Consider the following 23264-nt stretch of genomic DNA (forward strand, 5'->3'; position numbering starts at 1 on the left):
TTATTGAATTGATATTGCTGCCTATTCGCCCATGGCATTTCGAGGCAGTTTACAGAATTTAAAACCATATTTAAAATAAAAACAATAAAAAACCATAATAGTTTGTTCCAAATTCAAACAAGAAAAAATATTTTACATTTTGTTCATGCGCCCAGTAATAAAGATAACTGTATCAGATAAATCATAGAAATCTAGTTTTATGTGCACTAGTTTGCACTGCTTCAAATTTAAAGTATTAAGCTAGTTTTAAGTTTTCTTAAAATCCCAAAACAATTTTATACAATCTATAAAATTCGACAATGTTCTCAAACAGATTCATGGGATTATCTAATAGACTTTACATATTGACTAGATTTTACATATATAGAACTAATGGAGGGGGGGGTCAATAACTTCTACAAAATTGTAGTAGTTAAAAGGCCAAGGAACAAAATTAAATTGCTAAAAAGAAATATATAATAAGAATCACTCAATAACTTATGTAAATTAGAGAAACAACTTGTTTCCTATTTGTATTTAGTTATTTGGTTTATATTCTGCCTTTCATTCAGGAGCTCAATGCAGTGCACATGATTATGATCTTTCCTCCCATCATCCCTGCAACAACCCCATAAGGTAGAGTCTCTGGCCCAAAGTTACCCTGTGAGCTTTTAGGCTTGATAGTAGACTAGAATCTGGCCTTTTTTCTCCTGATCCAACATTTTAATCATTATACTATACTCGTTCTTTTGGGTTGAGACAAACTGATCTTGTTAATTTATTACAAATGATTTGGATTTGGTGTGATTAATGAAACTGATGAAAAAAAATTACAAGATAAAATTAATGTGAAGGAATACAGCCATGAAAAAATTACATACACTGAAGAGTTATAATACATAGCTGTAATTGTGTGATATGGGATAAGATACTGAAAAATAGGAGTGAAAAATTGGAAAAAGTAAAACCATGAGGGGTGTCTGTTAAAAAAAGAAGCAAAAAAGAAAATTATAGTTTCATTATATAAATTCACATATGTGTCTGCATAACTCTGGTACCTCACCTAGAAAAGATGACAATAAAACAGTGTAGAGAATTTTAAATGTTAAAGACAAACCAATACATAAAAATATGAATATTGTGTCTTTTCAGTTATTGTTCATGACAATTAAATAGAACTACTATTTCCAAAGACAGCACACCTTTGCTTTAGCTAAATATGAGATGTTGGTGACAAGTTGCAGAGAATAAAAGCCATCCCCAGTATGTTCTATAGACACCTACCGGAAATAGTATACCAGATCAAATGTTCCCTGAGCTCTCATCTGGATTTATATTTTAAATGTACAAAATTTTTGAGTATCCTTTATTAAGATTTACAAGGGTGCCAAATTTAAAAAAGGAACTAGCAATTTTTCTCTTATGTCAACAATACATACAATTTATTGAGGGACGCTATAGAAATAAATAGGGATGATCACTTACTGGTTATGGTAGTTGAACTGCTAAAGTTTAGCCACATACATATACTGCTTTTCTAGAGGCAGCAGTTAAAGCTTAACAGAGTCTTAGCCATTTTAAGGACAGGTTAATAGAGAAGAAACTCTTCTGTTTATCGCTGACTCTGTTTTGGAACAGCTACAATCCAGGACTAAAAGGCACTGTATGAAATATATTGCTATGAAACCTGATTTTTTAAGGACATGTTGGATTATAAATTAGACAATGACAAATCTTGAGTCAGACAGATCATAATTTTAAAAATAATAGAAATGTTTTATCTTTTGATTTTGGTAATATTTATTCACTATAATGTTAAAATGTTTTGATGGTATTTTGCCAATTTATTAAATAAGCCGATGGACCAGAATAGTGCAAAGAATTGAAATTCAGATGCATCCAAAGAGTTTTAGGAGAAAGTTTGGTTACCTCAAAGTTGTATTTTTTGCTTGTCAAATAGGATCTCCATATTCACCACCAAATGAAGGACAAGAATATGCATACATATTTCAGAATCACAGTTCATTAACAATTATATTTTTACTATTTAATAAGACATTGTTACTTTCATGCCAATATCCTTATTCTAGAATCCATCTCAGACATGATTGTTTGCTTAGAACATTAACAAAATTATCCTTTGTATCTCAGTAGAAAGGCAGAATAAAAGGATGTTCCTCGGTTTTAATAGCAACAAGTCATACAACATGGTTTTTTTAAAAATGACATTAATTTAAAAATAACAGTACTTTTTTCCATGTTCATGCTTTTGAAAATTACATAATGGAGCATTAAAAAAAATTAAAATCAGAGGTTCAGAACAGAGAAATAATGTTGGATTCACAAAATAGCAGGCAATTCTTCCTTTCCACTATCTAAAATGGGCATAGCGATTTGGGACCAGAATACAAAGCTACTCCAATCAGCATGACCAATAATGTAATATGGTGGGAGTTGTCCAAAATAACAGGGGGACACCAGGTTGCCTATGTCTGGCTTTGAAGGAAGGTAGCTAAGTGCCACTGCTTCCCAACTCTAATGACTAAGAGAGACAGACCCTCTCAATGAACCACTAGATGAACTAGGTATGTGAAAGTAGAGACAGTAGGCGAGAATGACAGATTTGCTAGACACCCATTTTTGCAAAACAAGGATCTCACCGCAAGAAGACGAGGCACAAACAGGCGATGCCCCATCCCCAGAAGTTCCAACACTCGACAAGCATACTCATTCACAAGCTTGCTTCTCTCATCGTGAATATCCTGGGTCCTTCTGATGGGTGGCGTTAGCTTGGGAGCTGGGGATGGGCAGGACACCCCTTCCTCCATCAGCAAAAAACTGCAAGTATCCAGAATGAGAAATGCTGTCTTCTTAAGCCACAGTTTTCCACTACAGTATTATGGGAGCCAGATTTAGATCTCTTAGAAACAAATGCACTTATTGTCCACAACAGAGACAACCAAGTATAATATCAAAAAAAAAAAAAAAAAAATCCCCAAGAAAACATGTTTGGAGGAAGCACAGAAGAAGCCGGTATTCCAAAGTACAGCTGCAAATATAAGCTGAAGACTTGGATTTAAAAATGCCTGAAAAAAAAAGAGAAAAATGGCAGAGAATGATGCAGAAAAAGGGCTGCAATGGCCCAGCTTGCCTGGAAGTGCGTGTAAGTACAAGGAGGAGAAGCAGAAAGAGCAAAAAGCCCAGACTGGTTGTAAAGCTGCAAAGAAAAAAAGGATGAGCTCATTGCAATCCCTGATTCGTGACAAGCGTGGTTAGGCGTCTGCTGCTGCTGCCGCCTCTCTCTGTGAATCGGTAATGAAGTGATAGAAAAGGCGGGGGAGGGAAAGGCGGAGGCAGATGAATGAGCATGCAGAGGATGCCTCAGAGGAGAATGCTGTCATAAGAAGCCAATGGCGAGCGACCCTCCAAATCCGCCTTCTTTCCATATATGTTAACTCCACAGCTGCCCAGGACACGGACAACCTTGTTGTCTCTTGCTTAGGAGAGCCAGGCTGAAATTCAACCATAATACTAACCCTGATAGAACACAGGCTTTCAAATCAAGATTTAATCCTGCCTAGACATATGGAATAGAGAAATAGGGAAGGAAAACTTGTCAGTCCCACCCAGATTGCTGCATGAATGGAAGACAGATGGAAAAATAGAACAGCCAAATGCTAAAATGTCTGTGAAATGTCTGCAATTTGTGCTGTTTGTGCAATACAAATTATACTTTTCAGGACAAACAGCTTTATGTAGGTAAAATTTCAGAAATTCACAAAGACCAGTCTAAATGTATCAAATAAGCATTAAACAATATTAAATGGGGGATGTAACTGAAAATGTGTTTGACACAAAAGTAAAACATATACAGTACAACATAGAAATCAGTTTTGTATGTACATGTGCATGAGGGATATTTGTTATTTGATATTGTCTGCAATGATCTAATCCATTCTTCGTATATGGTACATATATCGCCATGTCATTTTATGCATTCTACAAATGCACGAACCATTTAGGATTGTCCTGCTACTGCTTTCAGGGTGCCTAAGGCCAGATCAAATCTCTCTGCTGCTTGACAGAGATTCTGCCCAACTTGTTTACATAAGCAATAGCAATGGCATTTTAGACTTATATACCAGTTCACAGCCCCCTCGAAGAGGTTTATAGAGTCACTCACCAATCTGGGTCCTCATTTTACCCACCTTGGAAGGATGGAAGGCTGAGTTGACCTTCAGCCTGATAAGATTCAAACTGCCAAATTGCAGGCAGGCAGCAGAAGTAGCCTGCAGTACTGCATTCTAACCACTGTGCCACCATGGCTCTTACTTACATTAGCTATCATTCAGATTGAAACATCCAACATTTTCAGTGACTTCTGAAAACTTTCTGGTTTGGTGTAAAAGATGCCGAGCAATGAATTAATTCCCCAGTTGCCCAGGAAATTATGGACACATGACTTAAAATGTTGTTTCTAGGCTACATGCTGGACTCCAGGCACTTTGGACACATGCGGGATGAGTAGTCCAACAAACAAATGAAAAATAGGACAGGGGAGCACCCTTATACAATATATATGACTACAATATAACTTGGGATCAATGTCAATTAAGATTCTCAGTCCTCCAGGTAAAGTTATCTGAAAGTTCAGTCATGGAAACTGGACTTCTTTTCTTGTTGGTTGGAAATATTTTGTTACTATCCAAGTAGCCTTTTCAGCCAGTCTGAAGAAGCTACTTGGGATAAGCAATGAAATGTTTCAAACCAACAAGAAAAGAAGTCCGGTTGCCATGACTCAACTTCCAGGCGTAAATAAAGCATACTTGTAGTTCTCACTAAGGCTATGATCAGCTACTGATGGACTAAGTTGAGGTATCAATGTATTTTGTCAGCCCAAACACAATAGAATCTTCATAATAAGAATCTAATGCTTAATTCTCAGATTTGCATGATGACATATCCACAATAACATATCCACAATAGAGGACATAGAGATTACTTGATATCTGAGAGGATGGTAACAACTGAAACTTTGTGGGAGAAAAAATTACTGTAGCAGTTATTCCTCCCTGCCCTTCCACCCAAAATGAACTACCTAGAAGAATGCGTTTACAGGTAGTCCTCCACTTACAATTGTAATGGAGCCTGCCCATTTAACAGCAATAGTCATGATGGTTGTAAATCAGGCCATCCATATGACTGACACAATTTTACAACCTTTTTTGTGGTAGTCATTAAGCAAATGCTGTGGTTGTTAATAAAACACGATTTGCTATAGGCCAGTTTTGTCAAATAAACAGAGGTAATGCTGGCTTTTGGCAAAACCATCATAAAACATGGGCATGTAACTTCCATGAATTATTTAGGAATTCCTGGAAGTATCTGACTTGAAATCATCTATTTATTTAAATAATTCTGCATTTATGTTATTTCTTTTTTCTTTAAATCTGGTTTTGTCAACTTTTCTTCTACTAAAACATGTAAACTAATCTTCACATTTTTATTAATTATATTTTTGCTCTCCTGCAATCCCATAGACTCCCATTGAATCTGCTGGAACTGTCCAGTTACCTAGTTCCAGTTACCTAGTCCAATGCCCTGCCCATGGCAGGAGACCTTATATCATCCTAGACAAATCGATGTCCAGACTTGTCTTCAAAAATCTCTGCAGAGATGCACCCACAACTCCAGGAGTCAAGCTTTTCCACTAATTGTTCTCACTGTCAGGAAGTTTCTCCTGAATTCCTGGTTGAATCTCTCTTTGACAAGCTTCCATCCATTGCTTCTTGTCCTATCCTCAGGAGCTTTGGAGAATAAGTCTCCCACCTCTCTGTGGTAGCCCATCATGTACCGAAAGACTGCTATCATGTCACCCCTAATTCTTCTCTTCATTAGGCTAGATGTGAGGCCCGTAACTGGATTTCGGGCTGACACCATGTGGAAGTGAAGGGGGGAGTAACAGAGGGAAGTTGGTAGACAAAATAGAATAGCTCTGACTGGTGAGTCAGAGGCATTCCAATGGCTGGCCAGCCCCAGGAGGAGGAAAGAGTTGTAACCAGGCAACCAGCTAGTATCCAGATTGAACAATGTGATTTATTGTTTTTAGAAGACTGGAAACTTTTTCTTTTAAGGTTGTGAAAAGCCCGGGAAGATTCAGAATTGGCTTTTCACCAGTTTGTATCAGGATGGTATTTCCAATAAAAATTGTTCTTTGAGGAATTGATTTGCCTCAGAATTCTGATTTGCAGTGGCTGTAATTCCTGGAACATTGACACTAGAGATACTTTAACCATTCCTTGTATCCTGCAGGCCCCTTATCATCTTAGCTGGTCTTCTATGCACTCTTTCTAATGTCTTAGTATCCCTCAGAACTCTTGACAGTTTTATAAGAATATGCAACCTTAAAAACTTACAATCAAAACCAACAATAGACCCCACAAAATATTGGGGAACAGATTATATTGTAGCTCCTTTAGATTCCAGGAATTATATGTAAAGACTGGTTAACATTCAGTGTTATGGAATTATAGATGAAACAAAACGTAGGGTATGTCTCATATACCAAAATAACAACCTCTGTTTTCTATAGCTGCTTAAATGCTGTCTTCTTTTGAATCAATCTGTTCTAAAGCTGATCCATTGCTATTAAGGAATAGCAGAATCAATTTAAAAAATCCAAATGGCAGTATTGTTCCTTTGTTAAAAATAAAGACATTTCTGACAAATTAAACAGTATGTGCTATGCTTTAAGGTTTTGTGAGCAGGAATGCACTTCTTCAAATGCTGCAGATTCTCTCTACCTCCCCCGCCCTCCCTCCACAGGCAGACTGTACACAATGAGTTCAGGAGGGGAAAGAAATGGGAAAAGTTGGTGATAGCCACAATCAATAATTATTACTGAGCACTTCTGGGAAAGATAAGGCAAACTGCAAAATCGCTGTCACTGGCAGGTCTAGAGTGCTAGGAGAGGAGGGAAAGCCACATTGTGGTTCAGCACATTTAAAAAGACACAGAGTTCACATACTTCCTTTCTTAATCACCTTTGTAAATTCCTTATTGTTTTTTGGATATTAGGAACATGTTAGGCTAAGCCCAAGAAGGACATGGAACAGTTCAGCCAGAGTCAGTTCTTTATTTGCCTACGCATAACAGACAGAATTTTGCCGAACTAAACCCTTATTACCCTCAGCCTAACAGACATACCCTGGAGATTCTAAGTAGGGGAAATTCTAACTCGTGTCTTCTGCCAATCTTTGGGCTGTGGGACCACTTGTATCTCCCTTCTTTCTGGAATGTGCTCCGTTTCCTGGCGAACTGCCACCTCACTGTAGTGCTTCACACCAGCTTCCCTTCCGGTCATCATCTCTCAGACAATCTTCATAATGGCAAGTTTATTACATTACGTGAGTTTCCTTCAATCCTTAGCAAAATAAATTTTATACAAGTTTAAAGACTTTTTTAAAAAAATCTCTCTTATGTAATAAACAGCAAGAGGATAGTTAGAATGTTGATTTTGGAAATTTATAAACAGACTAGAAGTTCAGGTAGATTTGAAATAAAAATTTGAAACTAATTATTAGAACCCTTCCCATAGGAAAATGCTGTTGTTTTGACTACTTGAAATATAAATTTATGATAAGATAGGATTTTGAATGTTGGACATTCGAGGAAATCAGATGGAATTAAAAATTACAGTTAAAGGAGAACTTAAATTTAACTTACTAATACAAAATGGAACAAAGAGACCCAAATGTTAATTTTAGAAGTGTCTACCATTATAGACAAGCTGTGTTTGAAAGAACATATGGAAAAGGATTAGCTTTACTAGATAGGACTGAGTCTGATTTGAAAGAGGATCTAAAACAATGGACTATGGGAATGATGTGTTGCTGCATTGGATATACAAATGAAATTGGATGATGCCTTACCAAAAAAAGAGTGACAAGAATACCTTTCTTATTTTGAATTTATGAAAAAGACTTGTTAAAGTTGTGAACAATTTCATGAGAAGGAAATTCTCATGAGAATTTCATGAGAAGAATAAATGAGAAGAAATCAGGTTCCAGGACTTTATTTGATAGGATTAACTAATAAGATTGCTGAAAGAAAATGAATATAAAAAGTTCAAGATTGTTGAAAATAAAAAGGAATGTAAAGTGAAAATAGTAGTAGGAATAGGTATAGAAACAATAGGAATAGAAATAGAATAGAATAAAATAGAACAGAACAGGAATAACTTTATTGTCACTTTGAATGTACACTAATCGGCATACATTAAAATGAAATTGTGTTGCAAAGGGTCACCACCTCCAATATAAACATACATAAACATAACAAAATAAATAAATAAACAAAAAATATTAATATACCCACATATAGTTGATTTTCTGATCAAGATTAAAATAGATATGTTGTTTTCTCTGGTAACTGTTAGTGGACTTTTCCTCACCCAGCTGAACAATGAGACCTTAACGATTTGTTTACAGAGAAGAGATGAAATATGGGAAGAAGTAATTTGTTGAAATTTAAAAGAAAGTGTTAAGTTACTAAAATTGTTTATTCTTCTTAATGTGACAAGGGAATCATATATAGAAAAAGAAAGAAAAGAATATATCATACTGTATTAGGATTCAGTATATTCAGTCATTTAAGAAACACTTATTCTTTCATATTTCTATCTGGGGGATCAACAGTACCTATGCACTCTGTATATTTAATCTAACCAGTCATTCAAGGAACACTAAGACCAGGGTCTGTTGGGCACTGCTCTCTGGTGTTCCGAAAAGATAGCACACCAAATATCCTTACAGTATTCTAAAATGAAATCCAGTCTGTGTTAAAAAAAAAAAGATGGAGAAGTCAGGGATTAATGAAAGGAGCAAACAAACATCACCCTGTTCCTACAAACTCATTTACTCTTTAAGAGAGACCTGATTATCTTCTCAGTAACCACAAGTCTCCTACTTCTGGAAATACCTAAAGACAAGCTGTGTTTGAAATATATGGAAAAGGATTAGCTTTACTAGATAGGACTGAATCTGATTTGAAAGTGGATTTAAAACAATGGACTATGGGAATGATGTGGAAGATGCTGCTGCACTGGATATACAAACGAAATTGGATGATGCCTTACCAAAAAAAAGAGTGACAAGAATAACTTTCTTATACTTATACATGTGCTGGCAAGGAGGGAGTTTGTTGTGAATAAGCCAGAGCTGTGCGTGTTCAGGTTTTGTTGATGCTCTTGTTCTGAAAAATTATTATGGCATTCATAGGCAGACTGTGGAACAACATTCTGTCAAAAATGTTGTCTTCTTTGTGACTTTCCATAGAAGTACTATATATAACAAGGAAGAAGGTAAAAAAAAATTCTAGATCAATAAATGCACCATGGCTCCTTTTCTCAGTTGTGACTTGCTTTGTTGTGTTTTCTGTGACAGGAACAATTTCCCTTTTCATTTCCTAAAATGCAGGTCTAAAGCTTTGTTTACTAATTGGTCATTCCTTTTCAGATTTGGAGCAAAATCCAAGAACAGGGGGACTGTAAGACATAGTTCTGCCCTGAGAAATGGCAGGAAAAGCATCAAATCTTGGCACCAAACCCTAGGACCTCTGTTTTCTGCTCTTTTGGGCAACAAGAAGAAATAATATGTTGTCAGCCTCTTAATCCCAGCAAACTGAGAAATACTTAGTCACCATATATGGCTGTATCCTACAGCCAGCAAAGAATTCCACTCACCACGGGGATGTTGAATTATTGTAAGGAATTCAGCACCTCAATTTAGCTGGAAACAAAAACTAAAAGACTGAATAATTGCATCATCCTGTAAAAAACAATCAACACTATGTAAACTGGGCATCCAAATGGTACAGTATCTGTCATACTTACCAGGTAGACCAAATGAATCATGACCAAATAATTATATTTTATTATAAAGTTACATTAACAAACTCTTGCAAATCTGAAAGCACAATTCTGCCACTGTCACCTTTGCAGCCTTGTAACTTAGGGTGGATCCCCCCTGAGCCTTTTGCTCTGTTCTCTATACAGTTGTGGCTATACCCTCTTACCTGACCATTCCCCAAGGCCATTCCCATCTATCATTGCACTATCTCATTAGAAAAATGATTTTAAAAGGCTGCTAAGCTCAAATATATATAGCATAAATAAAATAATGTTGCAAGTTTATTAACGAAAATAGATATCTTAAATGTTTCTTTTTCTAACACAACCCTAGATGAGCGAAAAAGAAAAAGAATTTATTTATTTTTTACATTTATATCTTGCCAAAAAACTTCTAGCAATTTACTCTCATAAACAGCAACCATGATATTCTTTAGAAGCCAAATATATTTGCTGAAAGTACCCCAGATAAAAGTCAGAAAGCAGTGCCTGAGATATGCATACAGATTAGGTTTAATAGAAAAAGACATTTACTGGCTGACTAAATTTACACATAAACTTCAGCAAAAAAACTGAATATCTTTTAACAATGACTTGTTATATAAGTCATAATGTGAACATCAACACATGCAAACCACATTATGACATACTGTTGTGCACATATTGCTGGGCACTAACTGATCTCCTAATTCTGTGATAATTTCAATGACATGATTTGAAGCCCATGATAACTGGAAGCTAATACACTGCTCAAAAAAATAAAGGGAACACTTAAACAACACAATGTAACTCCAAGTCAATCACACTTCTGTGAAATCAAACTGTCCACTTAGGTAGCAACACTGATTGACAATCAATTTCACATGCTGTTGTGCAAATGGAATAGACAACAGGTGGAAAGCAGAGGCAGTCAGCAAGACATCCCCAATAAAGGAGTGGTTCTGCAGGTGGTGACCACAGACCACTTCTCAGTTTCTATGCTTTCTATGCTACCTCCGCCTTTGTGCAAGGAAGGACAGGAGGAGCCCTGCAAAATGACCTCCAGCGGGCCACAAATGTGCATGTGGCTGCTCAAACGGTCAGAAACAGTATGAGGGTATGAGGGTCCGACGTCCACAGGTGGGGGTTGTGCTTACAGCCCAACACCATGCAGGACGTTTGGCATTTGCCAGAGAACACCAAGATTGGCAAATTTGCCACTGGCGCCCTGTGCTCTTCACAGATGAAAGCAGGTTCACACTGAGCACATGTGACAGATGTGACAGGGTCTGGAGACGCCATGGAGAATGTTCTTCTGCCTGCAACATCCTCTAGCACGATCAGTTTGGCAGTGGGCCAGTAATGGTGTGGGGTGGCATTTCTTTAGGGGGCTGCACAGCCCTCCATGCGCTCGCCAGAGGTAGCCTGACTGCCATTAGGTACCGAGATGAGATCTTCAGACCCCTTGTGAGACCATATGCTGGTGCGGTTGGCCCTGGGTTCCTCCTAATACACGACAATGCTAGACCTCATGTGGCTGGAGTGTGTTCCAGTTCCTCCAAGATGAAAGCATTGATGCTATGGACTGGCCCGCCCGTTCCCCAGACCTGAATCCAATTGAGCACATCTGGAACATCATGTCTCGCTCCATCCACCAACACCACATTGCACCACAGACTGTCCAGGAGTTGGGGGATGTTTTAGTCCAGGTGTGGGAGGAGATCCCTCAGGAGACCATCCGCCACCTCATCAGGAGCATGCCCAGGAATTGTAGGGAGGTCATATAGGCACATGGAGGCCACATGCACTACTGAGCCTCATTTTGACTTGTTTTAAGGACATTACATCAAAGTTGGATCAGTCTGTAGTGTTTTTTTCCACTTTAATTTTGAGTGTAACTCCAAATCCAGACCTCCATGGGTTGCTAAATTTGATTTCCATTGATAATTTTTGTGTGATTTTGTTGTCAGCACATTCAACTATGTAATGAACAAAGTATTTGATAAGAATATTTCATTCATTCAGATCCAGGATGTCTTATTTTTGTGTTCCCTTTATTTTTTTCAGCAGTGTATAACAGATAATCAGAGTTGGAAGGGACCTTGTAGGTCATCTAGTCCAAAACCCCACCCATATAATAAGTAACTGTACTAAACATGAAATAAATTTGTATTTAGATTTTAAAACAGTATCCCCTTAAAATTACAGGATTATATAAGGATAAGTTCAAATATAAATATTTCTTGTAGAGTGGAAAACAAGCTAGATTTCATTAGCTAAATAAGATTTCAATGATATTGAATAATATCAATAAATATTTCACACTTTTGGGGAATTTCAAATCTTTTTTTAGCCATTATGATTTTCAGCTCAGCTTTTTGAATTTCTTAAAATATTAAAATGGTCTCTTTGTGCTAATTGTGAAATATTGTCATTTTTAAAATATCAGCTTAATCCTATTTTTTATTATTTAGAGCTACCCCTTGAATAAAGAAATTGAATTGATAATTCAAATATAGCTGATTAATGTAAAACATGTGCAAACATGCAAATATTACATATTAAAAACACATTAGAAATATAACATGGAACAAGCAGTAATTATGATATAGTCCTTTCCACACAGAGATTTCAATGGCAAATGAAAAAAATATAATTGGAGGATGATGTCCTGATTTAAATGAAATTGGGCTGCTACTTTAAATAGAAATGTAAAATATGGGCATAAAATAATCTTCTTTGTGCTTATTTATTTACTATATTTGTACGCAATCCATTTCCCAGAGCCTCAGGACAGCTTACAGAAATAGAATTAAAACAGCAGAAATAAAATGCACTAAAACAATAAAAATTACAATTTGTTAGCAATTCTATGCTAGTTATTCTGAGCAATTTTTTTTCCAAAATAAAGACTTACTACAATCCATGTATTTAAGTGAAGAATTAATGCTGCCATTAATATTTATAGCAGCAAGCCTCAGGGCAAAAATGCCCAGCTGAAAGCAAAAGGTCTATTATGAGAAATAAAAATGCAAACTGAAAAGAATAATTGAATTGATAAGCATGAAACCACAACATTTAAATATAGAAGAATAATAACAAACAGAAGAGTAGAAAATACTTCAGCTGTGTTCCTAAAGTACTATAGCTGTGGAAGGTGACAAAGAACAAAGAACTTGCTAAAGAGAAATGCACAGTGTGTAAACTTTCCTGTTAAGGAGCTTCAGTTAAGAGTTTTGGGGCAGAAACAAATTCACAGCAGTGCAAGTGAAGAAATCTTCTTGAGACATATTCAAGAAAGGAAGACGATTATACAAGCAGAATAAATACAATTGCACACATTCTACCATTTGCTAGACTTAGCAAATTCACTTAGCACACCATTAGCAAGTCACATTTGCTGCTTTTAAAATAGCATTGTAGCACAATAGCACAATTTGTTATTCCAAGTTGTGCCAAGAAATTTAGATTCCTTTCATAACAGGTAGAGAGGAAGCTTTGTAGTCAACCAGAAAACAGTTTGTTTATGGCCAACCATATTCAGCTGATGCCAGTTACCAGAAACAAAGCATGTAAATTATTCATTCATTCATTCATTCATTCATTCATTCATTCATTTAACAAATATATGTAGCCACTCATCTACCAAAGGTACTCTGGATGGCAGAGAGAAATAAAGAACAAAAGCTAAAATTCACAAACACTTAAAAGGAAACTTAAGGACTTGTGCTCCAAGCACAGTAGCTCACGTGGTTAGGATGCTGGGTTGGAGATTAGCAAGCCCAACTGTCGCTGCATGGCAGGGTCATCCATCCCCTGTGCTAAGGTGATCAGCTAATCCTTTCAACCCAGAAGCGCCTTAAACAGTGCCTCCAATATGAACGGGATAGGAGGACCCTGACAAAATCTTAACATCAATCCATCAGGCATATCCACACCCACAACTCCAATAAAATCTCAATCCCATTGCCTGGGGTAATAACTAGATCATCACAGCATTCCAGATCAGAAAGATAGAGGCTGTCCATATCTTAGAGCGGAAGCTGTTGCATAAAATGAGAGACTGACAAGCTTCCAAGGATCCACAGGAGAACCAGAGTTTGCGCATTTTGCCTGATCTAATAGGATTTTGGGCGGGGGGGACACTGGGAGAGACAGTCTAGCAAATAATCCGGCTTCATGTCATATAAGGCTTCAAGGTGCTAACATCTAGCACCTTGAAGGGCAGCCAGAAGCCTACTGGGAACCAATGCAGTTCAAATAACAGCGATGTTACATAGGCATACTGGGCAGTAACCAATACTCCCTTATGCCATTCCATTATGGGCCAGCAGAAATTCCAAATGCTTTTCAAAGGTAGCCCCATGAACAGCATCCTTCAATAGCCCAATTGGAAGGTAATTAAAATCTAGGATATGGGCACAACTGGTACAACAAGATGACCCAGGATATGGACGCAACTGGTACACGAGATATGCAAAGACCTTCCTAGCCACAGCTGCAAACTAATTTTCATGCAGGAGCTGCACGTTCAGGAGGACCCCCCCAAAAAAACACATCATCTCTGATTGGAGGAGCATTACACATCCAACATTGATAGAATATCACTAAGATATTTCTTTGTTCTACATTGCCAATATTCCTTCTTAACTATGAAGTGCATTGCTCATCTTCAAAGATAATAGAAGTTTCTTAACTTAGGAGAGAACCTCAGTATGCCCCAGTGGCATTTTAACATTTTCACCAAGATCAACAGAAGCGTAGAGCCAATAAAATGTCCATGCTACATAACTATCATTGAATACTACAGCTAAATATGTGATAATTAGTCCAGGCAGGACACAACTTTGAAATCAAAGAAATGGATTCATTTATTTGCTTGTATTTTTATAATTATTTACATCCTGTCCATTTTCTCAAAGGTCCATTTTCTTAAAAGTCTCAAGGAGATTTATCAAGGAACAACAATCCAATAAAATTAAAAATCCCACCAACTCAATTAACTCAAGCAATTTTTATATTAGACACTATCTGGAATAAATTTTCAGTGCCTTTTTTTGAAGGCCAGAAGATTGAAGATATCCTTATCTTAGGAGGCAGGGACTTTGAAAGAGTGAGAACTCCAATTAGAAGGCACTTTGCTGAGCCCCAGCCCATTCATTTCTTGTAGGATGGGGATTCTCAGTGTACTATCCCTAAAAGTTTGTAAGGAACATAGGAAAAGATGATTCAATACCTATTTGGGTACAGCTTTTAAGTTGAATTAGAACTGCAAGAAAACCAAATAATTAAACACCAATGAGTAAAATACAGCTGAATATACTAGTCTCAATTAACTGCATTCGGGATCAGTTGAGGCTTCTGAACTGTCTTCAAAAGCAACCACAATGTGTTCCAAAATGTGTTCATATTAAGAAAGAGCCTAACAAAATAATGATTCACTGCAATTTCTTAGGATTAAAAATCAAAGGAATTACAAAAAATGCTTCATGATCACTAATAAGGGATTTTTAAAATAAATTAGATGAGAGTACATTCTCTTTTCTATTACATTTTCCTGAAACCAATTAATCAAAACAGTAAACAAAATTATGTGTATATAAGCAATATGCACCAAGGTACTTCTGTGGAGTTGCTGAAGGGAGTGAATACAGAAAGATAAGAATTTTACAGAATTACCTTACCTTTAAGAGAGCCAGGGCTACATTAAAGATTACATTCAGACCCTGCAGTGTAGAGAAGAAACAAACAAAAAATAGTATTCATCCAGCTTGCAAGGGATTTACCTAGGTAAACAATACTCATACTAGGATTGTGTCAAGGTTTTTGTAGATAAACGTACAAAAAGCAATATTTTAAAGGATTTAATAGAGTAATTCTCCATCCCATTTCTTGCCAGCATGTGCAGGGAAACAAAAGTTTATGGGGCTAAAAAAAAAAAATCAATCAATTCCAACTTCAAAGTTGGAATTGATTGAATTCAAAGGCGAGAAATGTGAAGGAGCTGGAAATCAGGTAGGCAAAGAAATGCCTGGGCAAAGGCATCTGGGTGGTGGTGGGTGTGGCAAGCACTGCAATGGAAAAATGGGAAATGGAATGGCCGGCCAAGGAAAGGAGGAGGCCACTTTCCCTCTTTCTTCTCCCTGTTCCTCCTCCTTCCCTTGTGCAAGCCACTCCATTTTCCATTTCTCCATTGTAGTGCAGCGCCCAGGATCCACTTTGATAACAGGAGGGGTAATTTAACAACCAGTTCACCCAGGGTCAGGTTGGCTGCCACGGGAGGCTCATCCCACATCTGTGGTGGAACTGGAGGACAGGAATGGGCCACACCTCCCATGACAGCCAACCTGCCCCTGGGTGAACCGGTTGTTAAATTATTTGATTCCCACCACTGAATCAAATTATTAAGCAATCCTATAAATAGGTTTTAAAATAATGCTTGGAAACAATCCTAAGGAAATTGAATTTTATCCACTAGAGGTCAGAACTGTAAAAGTAATAAAATGAATGCTGAACCAATTTGGAATAATCACTTCAGAACCTCACAAAACAATAGTCAAATATAAAAGAAGGAAAGTAATGGCTTAAAGACAGGCACAGAACTTATTAATCTATTCTTTAATGATCAGCAGTTTCTCCATAGCTCATTTCTCTTTCCCTTGTGTAGGAATTTGCAGAGTTCTTAATATTTATGATACTCACACACTAATCTTAAACAGAGTTGTTCTACACTCGTTATAATCATGCAAAAATACAGGCAGTCCTCCAACCACAATTGAGCCCAAAATTTCTGTTGCTAAGTGAGAAATTTATTAAGTGAGTTTTGCTCCATTTTACGTCTTTTCTTGCCACATTTGTTAAGTGAATCACTGCAGTTGTTAAATTAGTAACACAGTTGTTAAGTGAATCTGGTTTCCCCACTGATTTTGCTTGTCAGAAAGTTCCAAAAGGTGACCCCGAGACACTGCAACAGTCATAAATGTGAATCAGTTGTCAAACATCTGAATGTAAATCACATGACTATGGGGATGCCGCAATGATCATAAGTGTGAAAAATGTCGTAAGTCACTTTTTTCAGTTTGAACAGTGAACTGTTGTATGTTGAGGACCACCTGTAATTCTTCCTTTTTCCCTTTCCCATTCCTACATTTGATGAATCCTGTTTGTTATATATTACTTTAAAGCAAAAATTCTTCAAAGGCCTGTACAGGATGCATTTAAAACACCACCATGTCTGGATTTTTGTAAAATCAGGATTTGTTGAACAGGCAATAGTGGCCTAAATTTGCACATAAAGGTATAGTTTTTTATCACATAAAGCAAAACCAAACCAAAAAGAAGCATGTACACTATGGGTTAACATGTATGAATCAGTCCAACTGATTAATCAAGCAGGCTACACTAAAGAGATTAGACTACATCAATTTCTGATTAATCAAAGCAGGTTCGACTAAATTATGTATTCTGTGTTGAATGCTACTGGAAATGAGACCAGTTTTGTACTAACTCTGAACTTAGCTGAACTTTAATTATGGCTTGTTGAAACAAGTCAGATTTATAAACTGGCTGCATGGTTCATGCCATGTTCTGTTCACGAATTATCATTTGCTAAGTTGGACAAAGAGCTTTGACAGTAACCAGAAATTAAGGTAAAACTTTCCCTCCTGCCAGAGCAGAGTTAGGATATGCAACTGCAACATGTGCAAATGCAAGTCTTGCTCTGACTCATTCTTTTTGTGATTTTTTTTTTAAATGAACTTTTGTACTTTTAACTATCCTCTAAACAATGAGGAGTTTATTTCAGACAACTGAAACCATTTTTATAATAAGTGAATGCCTTGAGTTCTATAAATCATTCCATTGTCTAAACAGGGACAGCAAAGGATTTACTCAAATACAACTTTAAAACAAAGCTGAAAAGAAATATTGGTGGAAGAACAACTCCAACTAAAATAGGACAAAAGAATGATGTGCAAGAGGCAGTGCACCTCCATCTAATAAAAGAAGCAATCATCCTTGTAACTATAAGCCCAAGAAAAATGACAATTCATTTCATGCAAAGCAAACTTCTTTATGGATAGAAGGTAATTTTACCTCACAAAGTAGTAAATCAATTATGTGGAAGACCATACAGAGTGGAAACTTGGCAGTGAAGAGGGTGAGAAACCACTGGGAGGCATACATATGAGCTTCAAGATTCTGTTCCACAAAATGGTTATATAAATCAGGCAGCTGTTCCTATGGAGAACAGTGAAAGACAAAGATGAATATAACTTTTCTTCTCAAAGATGTTAAATGCATTATCAGAACCTAAATTAAAATGCACCATTTTCTTATACTTATGAAGTATATGCTTATACTTCTGCTATATTTTAAGCCAATGTTAGGAAATATTTGTAGAATAAACACTTCAGTAGTAAACATGAAGATCATATGTGTTTCATATATTATGTATGTTATTTATGTATGTATATTTCCAAATACACATACAGGCTGCACATTAATTGTCAATACCTCAATTTTCATGGACAGTTGAGCATACCACATCCTATGTACCTATGGTAGGATATGTTCACTATTCTTTTAGCATATACTTTTTCTAAAGCAAAGAAAAATTCCAGGTAATACCTGCGTAAGTTTCTCCAGCTGATAAAATTTTCTCCGCAAACCTTCCAAATTGTTTTTATAGAGGTCCCGCAGGCCATAGTCATACATGATCTTCACTAGGATACAGAAGGCTTGTTCTTCAGGCATCTGCATGGAGACCATAAATATAAAGTGACCTCCAAGAACCCTTCTGTAGATGTGTTTATGCTATGAATAGGCAAAAAGAGAAAACTAAAATATGCATTCAAATAGCTTTCAGACAGGATTTTGTACCTGCTGCTTGTTGTGGAATTGACTGGAATTTCTCAAGAGGGTATGAATTTTCAGATTTTAAAATAACATGGGTCTTCCATATATTCAGTGAGTTCTTATAAATGTGCTTTTTTGTAAAAACGAAGTGCTAAAAAGGAAAAAAACTATCTAATATTTAGGGATGGAACAAAATAAAACTTATCTCCTAAGTAATAGACTAATCAATCACTAATCAAAACTATTTTTAATAGTATGTTGCTAATTGTGTATAAAAATACAGTGATTTAGAATTCTGTAATTTAGCAAAGCATAACCAATTTTCCCCCCCTATGGTCTGCAACTGTGTTTGAATTTCAAAAATTCCCTTTGCTTTGAGAGGCATATATTGTGTATAATGTATAATCTTCTCAATGGCCAGTTGAAAATCTGCTCCAGAATGATCTGGCAATTTTCTTACCTGGGACCAATCGACAGACTTCAAGTCAAGACAAGATTATCTACTTGCACATTTAAAGAAGCAAACAACCTCACATAAAAGGAATGAACAGAAGTCTTTCCCCTATGAACAACCAAACAAAAGTCACTCCTGCCTTAACAAGGAGAAAGGCTTCCTCCTTTGACATAAAAGCTTTTTGTATACACCAAAGCCTGGCTAAAAGTTTATAACGGGTGAAAAGAAAAGGTGTCTTTAACATCTACTCCAAGGACTAAATTTCCCTGAATTTTGAAAAGTAGGAACATCTACTTATTCTTGTAAGTGCCAATGTGAGATTAAATAGGTAGGAAAATGTACAATTAGAAATTTGAAAGGTGGAAACAAACATTTCATCTGCTTGCCTGATTAGACAACAGTGTTTCTTTTTGTAGTGTACTCACATGCAGCAGAAGAACAGCAGCAAGAAAGGAATGACCTTGACAATAACCAATTTCTTCATCATAAACTGAATATGCCTAGAATTAAAAAGCATATTTGATTGTAATTGTAAATTATTAAATTTCATGGTCAACTGAAATGACATGGCTCCCTATGAGTGACTTGCTTTTCTTACATTCTGCCATAAAGATGGCAAATGCTAATCTGAAATATAAAAGCTTGAAAGCCATTTTCCCACGCAACATGGAAATTTATTGCTCTAAATTCATTGGGTGCATGTACATTCCATAGTATAAATTACAGCACTTTAAAAAGCATACCATTTTGTCATTCATTTCAAGCATCAATCAATCACTTGAAACAGCCACGAATACATTGAAGGAAATCAGCTTTTAACTCCTTTTTAGGAGACAGGATTCAATTTTTTTATCTCCTAAAAATTAATCTCAGCTTGTGAAAAGCATATGAAAGAGCTAATTATACCCTACCAATACCATACATACAAATATGTGCTTTGAAGATGGGATCTAAAGCCCCGGAGAATCAAATCAAGCCTGGCATCTAAACAATAATAGTGCTTCTGACAAAGGTGAAAGACTACAATCAGTTGGCACCCCTACTGTTGTCAGGCAGTGAAATGACTCTGGCAAGTGCTAAGGAAATAGTCTTTACTGAGGCAGAATGAGCTTGGAAAACCTCAGGAAGTCAAAGCAATTCGCTGGCTATCTTCACTAGCATTCACAATACCTCTTGCAATTCATTGTGCTGGTTGGGGTGGGAGGTGTCTCTACGGGGTTAAAGCAGAAGTGACAGCACTAAATCCTGCCAATACACCTAGCTCTAGTCTAGAACATTCTGGCAGTGTTCTAAATATTCACAGGAAACCCTGAGATGCACAGAATTCACGAAAAGCAGCATTTTGTGATTTATGGCATACCAAATGGCATTTTAAATTCATTTGGAAAAAACTGGTATTCTCAAAACAGGTTTTTTTTTTTTTTTGCTTGTTTACAAATAACCGTGTCCTAGTAATAAATTATAAGCACTGGTCACAGACAAACTGAAATGAATATTTTTAAAAAGCCACCTAGATACAATATAATTTTTCCTTCTCGTGGTATTCAAACGAGGAATGATACCTCAAACTGAGTATATTACTTGTATTGAATTATTAATTCAACTGTAGAGATTCTTGTTCATTCATTCCCTGTCCTCGCTCCCATCATGACCACACATTACTTTATATAGTGCCTTTTGTTCTTTAAATGCCTCATTTTTCTGAGAATCTCGTCTAATTATGCAATCATGACTTGTTTTGCTTTTCCCTTCACCTCAAGCTTTTCACTTTTATACCTCTTGCACACCCACTGAAATGCCTCTGTATCCTGCCCGACTCTTGCCGTATCTTATACCCTCGCACATCCCCTTGAACCTCCCCCAACCCTTGCCTGCGCTCCCTCGCACAGTCACAAACCCCTCATCTTTGCACACCATTCACTATCCTTACTGCACCTTCCTCACATCACAATGCATCCTTGCGCATCTTCCCAACCTTCCTGGGCCTCTCCCGTCCATCGTCATGTACCCTTATGCACCCTCTCCCTTCACACAACCCCTTGCACCCTCATGTAGCCTTCCCAAACTACCTTCAGGTCCCTTCACACCCCTGCACACCGTCCTTGACCCTCACCAACACTCCCTCAGACTTATACCCTCTCCAACCCACTCTTGTGCCACTCACACACCCTTGCACCCCCAGCACCTTCCCCGATCCTTGCTGTACTTCCCTTGCATCCCTTGCACCCTCCCTGACCCTTGCTGCACCTCAGTCCTTGTAGACCCTTGCACACCTTCCCTGGATTACACCACATGTTTTGTACATATCCCTGCCTCTCCTGCATACAGTGCCTCATTCTGTTCCCTATCACTTAGCTGCCTGGTGGCCTCTGACTTCCTGCTGGCTTGCCTCACACTTTGGTTGTGGGGAACCAGCAGATTGTTGCCTTGCCATGAGACTCACTTAATGACAGCAACTGGAACTGCAGGGCTCACTAAAGGTAAGTGACGTGGTCACACTTTACAACCACATTGCTTAGCAGAAATTCTGGTTCCAATTGTCATTGTAAGTTGAGGACTACCTATATTTCTTCTCCAGATTGCACATGGTGGTTTTCTTGCAAGATCTGGGAAGATGGTGTCTTCTAGGCCAGCAGTTGCCTCACAAAAGGCCAAGCCAGTAGTGGGATTCCACATTTTTTCCTACTGGTTGTATGAGAGAGAACGCGCGGAGCACTCAAAAACCGCCCTCTGTGTCAGCGCTAGTGAGGTGAGCTGTTTTTTAGCTCAGCTGAGGTGCAGCAATCCACTCTGTTGCGTGAATCAGCTGAGCTCAAAAACAAGGGAATATAGGACAGGAGAGGGCGGGGGCTGGTGGGTGGGGACAGCCAGAGGTGGTACTTGTCGGTTCTCCGAACTACTAAAATTTCCGCTATCAGTCCGAACCAGCTGAATACCACCTCTGGCCAAGTACACCTTGTCAGCAGCAGCAGCAAGAAGACGATAACAGTCAACTGTGGTGCAGAATGTAGGGTGACCAGGGTTTTGGAGCGGATAGATGATAGTAAGGGCAACTACAGCTGCCCTGTAATGGGCTGGGGTGGCTGAAGCTTCCTGGGGTAGCAACAAGACCCTTTATGCTGCACTGCTGGGCCAAGTTGGCACCGGGCTTCACACTGTACTGCAACTCAAGAAATTCTTGCAGCCTCAGAGCCAGGGTGCACCAAGAAGTCCCACATTGCTAGGGCTTCCTGGTGTGCTGCGGTTTTGCACCATACTGCTGGAGCTTCCTAGGCATGGCAGATTTGCACAATGCTGCTGGATTAGGATGGAGGGCTGACGTTTCGGGAGTGGGGGGGGAGAAGGGCCATGGCTTCCTGCTGTAGCTCAGGGCTTCTTGCAGCCCAAGAGCCACAATGTGCCAAGAAGCCTGAGCCACAGGCTATTCTTTCCTCAGTCTCTCTGTACTCATACACATGCATACATACATCCCACATCTTCTTTACCCAGCCTCCCCAAGCTTGCATCCCATTGTAGCAATCCCCAACTTCTACACAGCTATGCCGGGCCTTCCAGGACAGCACCCTACCCTCCTTATCTGGAATTTCCTTTGCTTTCCCCTTAATGACCTAGGCATCTGGAGTTACTATGGTAACTGAGATTGCCAGGCTTGTCATCACTGTGTCACATGACATCATGTTTTATGATTGCTTAGTGACTAGAAATTTACAACTGTGGTCGTAAGTTGATGAATACCTGTATTATCCTAGTAATACAGAACCATCTTCTCTAGGTAAAACTGATCCATCTAGCCTGTTCCTCCTGAGTAGGGATGTGAGCCAGAAGACAAGGCTATTTTATTATGTCTCTCTCCCAGTGGAAAAGTCTATTCTCAGACATTCAGATGGCATCCTCCCTGACGATATTTAGGCAGGCAGTGAAGCCACAGCTGTTTCATAGAGCTTTTAATCTGTCATTTTAACCATGAATTTTCTACTAGTTAATAGACACTCTGGCGTGTGTGTGTGTGTGTGTGTGTGTGTGTGTGTGTGTGTGTGTGAATATTTTATTATAGTTATTGGGTTTTTTATTATATTTGTAAAACTTTGG

General features: G+C 37.8%; 1 protein-coding gene across 1 annotated transcript in view; it reads right to left on the reverse strand.

Moving 5' to 3' along the window:
- RABGAP1L (RAB GTPase activating protein 1 like) overlaps positions 1–23264 on the reverse strand; it is a 191694-nt gene that overhangs the window by 54234 nt on the left and 114196 nt on the right. The window contains exons 14-17 of the mRNA XM_026669180.2: positions 19601–19675; positions 18494–18619; positions 17960–18103; positions 15550–15591 (exon numbers count right to left, since the gene is read on the reverse strand). Of these exons, the coding sequence (XP_026524965.2) occupies positions 15550–15591; positions 17960–18103; positions 18494–18619; positions 19601–19675 (387 nt within the window). The remainder of the gene's footprint in view (positions 1–15549; positions 15592–17959; positions 18104–18493; positions 18620–19600; positions 19676–23264) is intronic.

This window comes from Notechis scutatus, chromosome 3 (genome assembly GCF_049901735.1).
Source record: "Notechis scutatus isolate UNSWTSFEM ecotype Mainland chromosome 3, rNotScu1.2, whole genome shotgun sequence".
Lineage (NCBI taxonomy): Eukaryota > Metazoa > Chordata > Lepidosauria > Squamata > Elapidae > Notechis > Notechis scutatus.